The sequence below is a fragment of the Elephas maximus genome, chromosome 22, assembly GCF_024166365.1.
Source record: "Elephas maximus indicus isolate mEleMax1 chromosome 22, mEleMax1 primary haplotype, whole genome shotgun sequence".
NCBI lineage: Eukaryota > Metazoa > Chordata > Mammalia > Proboscidea > Elephantidae > Elephas > Elephas maximus.
In genome coordinates, this window is record NC_064840.1 from 7,895,807 (window position 1) to 7,906,255 (window position 10,449).

General features: G+C 43.9%; 1 protein-coding gene across 1 annotated transcript; it reads left to right on the forward strand.

Annotated features, from left to right (window-relative positions):
* Positions 1 to 924: 924 nt before the first annotated feature.
* Positions 925 to 9,712, forward strand: IL31 (interleukin 31). Its single transcript, XM_049866892.1, has 3 exons — positions 925 to 1,268; positions 8,669 to 8,817; positions 9,389 to 9,712. Exons 1-3 carry the CDS (start codon positions 1,220 to 1,222, stop codon positions 9,710 to 9,712), a joined length of 522 nt encoding a protein of 173 aa, XP_049722849.1. The 5' UTR covers positions 925 to 1,219.
* Positions 9,713 to 10,449: the final 737 nt, after the last annotated feature.

A 10,449-nucleotide genomic window follows, 5' to 3' on the forward strand; every position in this document is an offset into this window, starting at 1 on the left:
CGGGTCAGGCATGGTTTAAAATCAAGAAAGATGTATGTCAGGGTTATATCCTTTCACCATATATATTTGATGTGTGTGCTGAACAAATAATCCAAGAAGCTGGACTATATGAAGAAGAATGTGACATCGTGACTGGTGGAAGACTCATTAACAACGTGCGATACGCAGGTGACACCAGGTTCCTTGCTGAAAGTGAAGAGGACTTAAAGAACTTATTGATGAAGATGAGAGACTACTGCCTTCAGTATGGATTGCACCTCAACATAAAACAAAAATCCTACAACTGGTCCAACAAGCAACATCATGATAAACGGAGAAAAAAGGAAGCAGCAGTCAGGAAATCAAATGACATATTGCATTGGGCAAATCTGGTGCAAAAGACCTCTTTAAAATGTTAAAAACCAAAGCTGTCACTTTGAGGACTAAGGTGTGTCTGACCCAAGCCATGGTATTTTCAATCGCCTCATATGCATGCGAAAGCTGGACAGTGAATAAGGAGGATCGAAGAAGACTTGACAGCTTTGAATTATGGTGCTGGTGAAGAATATTGAATATACTGCGGACTGCCAAAAGAACAAACAAATCTTTCTTGGAAGAAGTACAGCCAGAATGCTCATTAGAGCAGTCTCACGTAGTTTGGACATGTTATCAAGAGGGACCTTTCCCTGGAGAAGGACATCATGCTTGGTAAAGTAGAGGGTCAGTGGAAAAAGTGGAAGACCCTCAATAGAATGGATCCATACAGTGGCTGCAACACCGGGCTCAAACATAGCAACAATTGTGAGGATGGCCCACAGTCAGGCAGTGTTTTGTTCTGTTGTACACAAGGTTGCTATGAGTCAAAACCAACTCGATGGCACCTAACAACCATAACAACATGGGTCAGGAGCTGACTGAGAAGTGAAAAATACTACAGACCCTACCTTCAGGGCACCTGCTGCCCAGTGAGTCTGGAAAGCAAGGGCTAACCTGGAAAACTCCTCGTGGTTCCAGACTTTCTTAGAAATCCGTTCTCTCGGGACACATGCCCATGGAGTGCAGAGCTGCCATGTGCAACGTCTGACTGCCCTGAAGCTGCACTGCTGGAGAGACCCATAGACAGAGGAGAGACAGAGGGCTGAAGAGCCCCGCATGAGCCTCCCTGGACTATTTGAGTCTTCCTAGCCCAGCACATGGGAGTGAGGGAGCTTTCAGACGACTCGAGCCCCAGCCACCACTGATGGCAACCGTGTGGAGACCTGGTGAGAACTGCCCAGCTGAGCCCAGAGGTGAGAGACAGAATGCTAGAGTGGTGGCTGTTGTCTTAGACCACTGTTTTGGTGTGGCTTGTCAGAGGAGGAGTCTGGCTCTCTGGGCTGCACCAGCCCCTCTGGCAGCACACCATCACTCTCAGAAGTCGATGAAGTGGAGATTGGGCTGACAAAGGCCTGAAGTTGCTTTTTGGTGAAATCAGCTTGCTTTGCCTGCGCTTGCCCCATAAGATTTTCTGTTCATTTCTTTTGTTCTTTCTTGCCACAAAAAATGGAGGGGTGACCAGCATCACCCCTCTCCTAGGACAAATGCTCTGCCTTCCCCAAGGCCAAGAAGCCCCCTCTGTGATACAGGGAAAGAATGGTGGGGCAAGGGGGAGGCTGACTGCCTCCCACAAAGCTGAGATTAAAAAAAAAAAAAAAATTCCAATTCTCTTTTACTTAGCAGGAGACCAATATGGGTCTCCTACTGTATGCTAGACACCGTGCCGGGTTTGGGCAAACAGATGCCTTGCTCGTAAAACGTTTATTCGTTACCAACATATTTACTGAGTACCTCCTGTGTGGGAGGCACCATGTGGGGAACACAGTGACTGTGACATACTTGGTCCCTAGCTTCACCTTCCTAGTGGGGGACACAGAGAAGCAATTACAAAGCAGTGATGCGTGAGGCCGGGAGGCACAGAAGAAGCACTTGGTCTGAGTTAGGGGAGTATGAGGAGGGGCTTCCTGGAAGAAGAGGTTTCAAGCTGAGACTTAAGGGATGAGTGTAAGCTATGCAAGTGAGAGAGGTAGGGGGAAGGGTGATCCAGCAAAGCTCCAGGTGCCCTGGGAGAACCAATGAGTCAATGGGTAAAAATAGAGCCATGAAACAGAATCAAAAAGCCCAGACCTATTGGACTGGTGGAGACTGGACGACTCCCTAAGACTGTTGCCCTAAGATGCTCTTCAAACCTTGAACCAGAACTTAACCCCTGAGGTCACCTTGTAGCTAAATAACAAATTGGTTCAACAAATAATGAATATCACCCATAAGTACTCTGCTCCTTTAAAAAAAGTCACCTACATGACACCAAACAGTCAACCATGACTTTAAAACGAAGATGAGAATGTAAGGGGGTAGGGAAACTGGATTAATGGAAACGGAACAACCAGAACAGAAATAATGAGAATGTTGATGCGTTGTGAAGAATGTAACCAAGGTCACTGAACAACTTGTGTAGACATTGTTGAATGGGGACCTAAACTGCTGTGTAAACCTTCACCAAAAACACAATAAAATATAATTCAAAAAAAAAAAAGCCATGACAGCACTGTGATTTTCGAAGGGTAGAGCTGGAGAGACACGTGTGTGCACAGGCGTGTACGATAGCGGATAGCACCGTAAGAAAACACAAGACCTTGTGGGATTTTAGAAGACTGTGCAGAGTTCTACAGGGCAGTGGAGAGCATCAAAAATTTGTTCTCTTCCTCCACATTCCAAACAAAATACTTTCCCTCTCCCCTATCTTGCCCCCTTTCAATCCATCCACCATGCTGCAGCCTGAAAGATTTGTTTAAATAGAGGTCATTCGTGGACCCTGTCCATCTTAAGCATCTCAGTCAGTAGTGTGTTTGGAAGGACGTTCTCATCCCCGTTAGCAAATGGATGGTCCCTCCTTCTCCCAGGAGGAGGCACAGTCTACCCCTTCTCATCAACCCTCCCCTGGGGGACAACGGTATCAAGGCTTCAGTTGTCTCAACTTCCAGATCCTGTAACTGCTGAACTTTTCGACGGCAGCTGCACCATTGGTATATGTACACCAGCAAGGCACAAGCGTTCTAGTTTCTCCACATCCTTGAAAACTCCTATTATTTTCCAGGTGTTTTGCTATAGCCATCCTAGAGGTAGTCAGTGGTGTCTCATGGTGGTTTTGATTTGCATTTGCCTGATGACCAATGATGTCATGTATCTTTTCATGTGCTTTTTGGCCATTTGTATATCTTCTTGGGAGAAACGTCTATTCAAATTCTTTGCCGTTTTCAAATTCAGTCATTTGTCTTTTTATTATTGAGTTGTGTTCTTTATATATTCTGAATACTAGCCCTTATCACCCCTTCCAAATATTTTCTCCATTTCTTTGGGTTGTTTTTTTTTTTTACTTTCTTTCTTTTTTTAAATTTTTTTCACTTTCTTGATAAATCTTTGATGTACAAAAGTTTTTAATTTTGATGAAGTCCAGTTTATCAAATTTTTCTTTGGTCGCTTGTGCTTTTGGTGGCATATTTAAGAAACATTGGCCAAATCCATTACATAGAGTTTTGAGAGTTCTCCATATATTCTGCTCACAAGTCCTTCGTCAGATATATGATTTGCAAATATCTTCCTCCCAGTCTGGGCTTGTCTTTTCATTCTCTTAACAGGATCTTTAGAAGTTTTTAGTTTTGAGGAGGTCCAATTTATTGGTAGTTTTCATTTATGGATTGTGCCTATGCTGTAGTATCTAAGAAATCTTTGCCTAATATAAGACACAAGGTCATAAAGATTTCTCTCATATTTTCTTCTAAAAGTTTTATAGTTTTAGGTTTTACATTTAGATACATGATTCATTTTGAGTTACTTTTTGTATATGTTGTTATTTTTCTTGTTGTTAGGTGCCGTCGAGTCGGTTCCTACTCATAGCAACCCTATGCACAACAGAACGAAATACTGCCCGGTCCTGCGCCATCCTCACAATCGTTGCTATGTTTGAGCTCATTGTTGCAGCCACTGTGTCAATCCACCTCATTGAGGTGGATTTTTCTTTTTATGTATGAATATTCAATTTTATATATGAATAGTCAATTGTTCCACTATCATTTGTTGAAAAGACTATCCTTTCCCCCACTAAATTGCCTTTGTACTTTTGTCAGAAATCAGTTGCTCATATATGTCAGTCTATTTTGAACTCCTTTTTCTGCTCCATTGATCTAGTCATCTCTCTGATACAATACCTCACTGTATTGACTACGGTAGCTTTATAAGAAGTCTTGAAGTCAGGTTGTGTGTGTCTTAGAGTGTTCTTCTGTTTTAAAGTTGTTTGAGTTAGTTTAGGCCCTTTGCATTTCTATATGAAATTTGTAATCAGCTTGTCCATTTCTACCAAGAAGCCTGCTTGCATTTTGATTGGGATTTCACTAAATCCATATATCAATTTGGGGACAGTTGACATTTGTCTTAGTCATCTAGTGCTGCTATAACAGAAATACCACAAATGAATGGCTTTAACAAAGAGAAATTTGTTTTCTCACAGTCTAGTAGGCTAGAAGTCCAAATTCAGGGCATCGGCTCTAAGGGAAGCCTTTCTCTCTCTGTCGGCTCTGGAGGAAAGTCTTTCTCATCAGTCTTCCCCAGGACTAGGAGCTTCTCTGTGCAGGAACCCTGGGTCCAAAGGACGCACTTTGCTCCAGGTGCTTCTTTCTTGGTGGTGTGAGGTCCCCACTCTCTGCTTGCTTCCCTTTACTTTTATCTCTTGTGAGATAAAAGGTGATGCAGGCCACACCCCAGGGAAACTCCCTTTACATTGGATCAGGGATGTGACCTTAATAAGGGTGTTACAATCTCACCCTAATCCTCTTTAACATAAAACTACAATCACAAAATAGAGGACAATCACACAATACTGGGAATCATGGCCTAACCAAGTTGACATGTATTTTTCAGGGACACAATTCAATCCATGACAACATCTGAATAATATTGACTCATCTGATCAATGAACATGATTTATTTAGATCTTCATTAACTTCTCTCAGCAATATTTTATAGATTTCAGTGTTCAAGTATTACACCTTTTGTCAGATTTATTCCTAAGTATTTCTTATATTTTGATGCTACTATAAATGATGTTTTTTAAAATTTTAATTTCTGATTATTCGTTGCTAGTATATAGAAACACAATTCATTTTAATATATTGACCAAGTATCTTGAAACATGGCTAAACTCACTAGCTCTAGTAGCTTTTTTGATAGAGTGCATAGTATTTTCTATGTAGACGATCATGTGTACTGCAAATAAAGACAAATTCAACTACTATTTGCTAACCACCAGGATGGGCCAGGAGATCTAGTGGTAAACAAGACAGATATGATCTCTGCTCCTCAAGGACCTTACGTTTCAGCAGGGAATACTGATATTTAATAAAATATCAGGTAGTGAAAAGTGCTTGAAGACAGTAATAGATGGGATAGAGAGTGACGGGTGAGATACTTTAGGTCAGGTGAAAACACATTGCCACGGCATGAGAGGAAAAGTGGTTTTCAAGGAGGAAGAAATAACTGGCATCATCATAGGCCGCAGAGAGGTCATATAAGATAAGGGCTGAAGACAATTACTAAGTTAGGCAGTGAGGTCACTGGGAACTTTGCTGGGGGGAATTTGAATAAATTGCTGGGGTGGAAGCCATATTGTGGTGGCTCGGAGAGTGAGGAAAACATGAGTGTAGCCACTCTGTCAAGAACCTTTGATGAGAAAGGAAGAGACAGCAGTAGATGGAGGGAGACTTGGGATTAAAGGTGTGTCTTAGGCTGGGTTCTCTAGAGAACCAAAACCAGTAAACCATATATAGATATAACCAAAACCAAAACCAAACCCACTGCCGTCGAGTCAATTTCAACTCATAGCGACCCTACAGGGCAGAGTAGAACTGCCTCATAGAGTTTCCAAGGAGCGCTTGGTGGATTTGAACTGCCAGCCTCTTGGTTAACAGCCGTAGCACTTAACCACTACACCACCAGAGTTTCCGGCATATATATAAAAAAAAAAATTGGATAAACCAAACTCGTTGTTGTAGAGTCAGTTCCAACTCATAGCAACCCTATAGGGACAGAGCAGAACAGCCCCATTGAGTTTCCAAAGAGCAACTGGTGGATTTGAACTGCCAACCTTTTTGGTTAGCAGCCTGAGCTCTTAAACACTGCGCCACCAGGGCTCCATATGTACGTATACATACATATATATATATACACATATACATATATATATGTATATATATGCTCAAATAGGGCAGTTCTGCTCTGTCCTATGGGGTCGCTATGAGTCAGAATCAACTCAATGACAACAGGTTTGGGTTTTTGTATATATATATAAATATATATAAATATATATATGTGTGTGTGTGTGTGTGTGTATGGAGAGAGATTTACATCAAGGAAATGGCTCACACGGTTGTAGAGGCTGGCAAGTCCAAAGTCCATGGGTCAGGCATCAGGCTAGAGGCTTCTCCTGACTCACATAGCTGAAGAGTCTGATGAACCCAAGATCAGCAGGTCAGACGGCACTCTGCTGGCTCACAGGCTGCAAAGGCTGACAAATTCCAAGATTGGTGGGCAATACAGCAGGCCGCTGGCTCAGGCCCCAAGAATCGGAGGTCAGATGATGATGAGCTGGATGCAGGATCCAGAGCGAGCAAAAAACAGTGAGCTTTGCCAGAATTTCCACATATATTGGATACAGACCACACCCCCAAGGAAACTCCCCTTACAACTGCTTGGCTGATCACATCAGATCACATCATGGAGGTGATTACATTTTATCAAAAAATGGAGGATAACTACCTCATTACATAACTGCCAAACCACTGAGAATCATGGCCCAGCCAAGTTGACACACAACCTTAACCTTTATAGGGTGGAAGGAGGTTCCTGGCTGTGTTTCTTCTTGTGCATCTAGGGTTGAACAAACTTCTCCAGACCTGACCTTATCCCTGAGCTCTTGACTGATATTCAACTGCCGACTTTACATCTGGACATCTTGAACTTAACATGTTGAAAACGGGACTCATGCTTTCCCCTGTCCAGACTTCTCTTCCTTCACTGCATATCATTCGCCCAGTTTCTTCATCAAAACCCAGGAGTCACCTTTGGTTGATCTCTCTGATTCATGTCCCACCTCCAGCCCATCAGCTAGTTCTGTGGACTCCATCTCCGTCCACTTCCACCTGGGTCCAAGCCACCATCGTCATCTTTCACTTGCAGAGCTGCTAGAGCCTGCCACTTCCAGCTTAAATTGCCACAGCCTACTCAACAGCACGTCTTTCTCTCTTTTTTAAAGTACACCAGAGCCTATACTTCTCTGCCTTAAGCCCTCCAGTGGTGTTTCATCATACGGGAACAAAACCTAAGCTTGTGGTCATGGCCTAAAAAGCCTGCCACTGTCTGACCTTTACCGACCTTTGCAGCACTCTCCCCTCTCACTTCACTCCAGCCGCCATGACCTTCTTCCTGTTCCTTGGGCACACCAAGCTCACGTGGCCTGAGGACTTTTGTACTAGTGTCCCCTCTCCTTGGAACACTCTTTCCCCAGATCTTCCCAGGGCCAACTCCTTTCTCATCCTCAGGTCTCAGCTTAAATGTCACCTCAGAGTGACTTTTCCTGATCCTCTGACCTAAAGGATCTCACCTGACACTTTCTATCCCATGATCTTATTTTATCTATTTTTTAATGTATCAAGTTCTTATCATTGCCTGATACTTTTGTGGCCTCTTGCCTGCTAGAATTTTGGCTTCATGAGGTCAGGGACCTTATCTGATTTATACGTCGCCACTCCTGAGACCCTAGAACAGTGCCTGGTCAAAGGTACCACTCAGAAAAATGAGTAAGTGATTTCAACAAAGTGCTCTGGGCACGATTCTGGTTCTAAGACCTGGGGTTCCAAAGACACAGTTGAGAATCCAATGGTGTTCAAGTTCAAGTAGAATGGGGACAAAGCCTTTGACTCATCACATTCACAGTGGTTACCAGGGCCATCCCCACACCTTGCATACTTCAGAAATTTCCAAAGATAACACATTGTGCAAACCCCACACCAGCTTTATGCTTAGGCACACTCACCGTGACCCTCCCTAGAAATTTCCTGTGGGTCACGGGCCCTCAGCCCCTGTAAGTCAGCTGTTGCCTCGTGGTTGTGTCTGTCAACGCAGGTTAGATCACTGAGCTCTTTCCAAGAAGAAATGGCAAAGATGTGTGCCTTCCTCTGTACTAAGTCAAGCATCTGCCTATCTTGAGGGTAACATCAGTACTTCCTTCCCCCAGCACTGCTTTCATCCAACCTTGGGTGGCAGAATTTAAAAGTATTTTCTGGAGAAAAGCTGAGCAATGATTTTGCCATGGGCGGGACATTGGTTGTTCTTCCTTCCCACGACTGGCCCTTTATATACCCTGACGACCAAGGTGAGCACGCTGGTCTTGTTGCTGAAGCTGTTGCTGAATCAGGCCTTGCTCTCATTCACCATGGTCTCCCATTCAGGTACCACTACCCTGGGTATAGTCTCTTCTCACCAGACAGAGAGGAAGGCCCTGGAGGGGACTGGCCTGTTGGTCAATGGCTCCCATGACTGCAGCTAGAGTGGGCTGGGGGGTCTGACCCATGTTACTTACAGTGTTGCTCTCTTTCTCCAGGACCCAAGAAATTTGCTCTGTTCCTGCTCTGTTGTATGGGAAACTTGCTCTCCTCCCATATGTTATCCATCCTTCGGCCAGATGCAAAAGACCAACAAAAAATAATCAAGGAATTACAATACTTATCTAAGATACTTTTGGAGGAATATGTAAGTGCCCTAGAGATTTCTTTTGTAAACTATTTTTTTTTAATGCTCTCAATTGCCCCTTTCCAGATCTGAAGATAGCGTTGTGCATGGGCCAGGGAGAGGTTCCTAGGACCTTGGCAGCCCTTCAGACAAACACAAAACCCCACTCTGTAAGTGAATGTGTGGCTGTAAGACAGGCCCACAAAGAGCAAGGAGCTGGCCTGGAAACCCAGGTGCTCTCCTTCGCCAGCGTCCTGAGCCATGGAGCTCCTAAGAGCAGATTCCAGAAGGCTCTGGAGACCTCAGCAGGATAGGCAGAGGAGGCAGGATAAAGCAGTGGTTAGAGGCTTTGGCATCACTGGCCAGACCTGGGTGGAATCCTGGGTCTGCCACTTGATCTTTGCTCAGCTTCCTAAACAGATTGGGATACTGCTGGTCACAGACACACGGGGTTGTTGTGCCAAGAAGGAGCTGGTCAGGGTGATGCATTTAGCACAGGCCAGCCACAGATGAAGCACTCAGGTGTTAGCTGTTGGGGTTTTAGCTGCCATTGCAAACGTAATGTTCACCAGTTTCTCCCTTCGCCCCACAGCGGGAAGCAGAGAAAGGAGTGCCGGAAAGCACAAAGTACACACTGCCTTGTTCGACCTCTGACCCCCACCCATCAAACAACATCAACAGCTCAGCCATCCTGCCATACTTCCAGGGGATCAAACAGCATATAAATAACAAAAGTGTTGTTGATGAAATCACAGGACAGCTGAAGAAACTCGTATCTCAAGACACATCAGAAATAAATGTCTCGGTGCCTACAGATCCCTTTGAACGTAAATGCTTCATCTTGGCAATTTTACAACAGTTTGCAAAGTGCGTGGATGGCAAAGCAATGAACTCTGAGGACCAAAAGGCCAGTTAAGGCCATCTTGGTCAACTGTTCCTTTTGGAATGGCAGAAAGAAACTTCTGGAGCCTTTAAAAAAAGTGACCAATGGTTAAGTGTAAGAACTCTCCTGTGAGTTACTCATTATTCCAATGAATCCACAGATGGGCCATTCCTGAGAGGACGGAGATTTTAAATTATTAATTAACCCGAGAAAAGATTTCAATTGATGTCATTGTTATAATTTGGTATTTATAGGGTGTTTTTCTTCTGTGGACTTAAATCTAAGTTATTCCCACTGTACCCTTCCAAGGGGTGGACGTGGCAGCTATGTGAATTTGTTGATGTTTTTTGTCCCCAGACTTGTTAATGCTCCTTGGGAGAGCCCTCGAGACCTATTTAATAAATTAAATTGACTTTTTCTCATGAGCTGCTTTGGGTTTTTTGAGGGGGGCTGAAGTTAGCGAATGGGAATCCAGGCTGGGTGGGGTGTGGCCTGAGGAACGGTGGGGGCTTCTGTGGAAACAGATACTAGTCCTGTCACTGCTGTCTCCCCAACTGCACAAACTCAATAGCAAATGATACAAAACTAGCAGCAACGGCCATCTATTAAACATTTCTTTTTTGTGTGGTCCTGTAAGTACCATTCTTAACCCCCTTTTACAGTTAGGAAAACTGAGACCCAAAGACATTTAGTCTCTTACCCAAGGCCACACAGCTGTTAAGTGGTGGAAACAGATTCAAGCTTGCTCTTCAACAGTCAACCCAACCTTT

Bases quoted from the DNA above. Each gene is read 5' to 3' on its own strand.
- IL31 (XM_049866892.1), top strand. From the start codon at position 1,220: ATGGCAACCGTGTGGAGACCTGGTGAGAACTGCCCAGCTGAGCCCAGA. The intron at 1,269-8,668 runs GTGAGAGACAGA...CTCTTTCTCCAG, and splicing joins CTGCCCAGCTGAGCCCAGAG to GACCCAAGAAATTTGCTCTG. The intron at 8,818-9,388 runs GTAAGTGCCCTA...TTCGCCCCACAG, and splicing joins AGATACTTTTGGAGGAATAT to CGGGAAGCAGAGAAAGGAGT.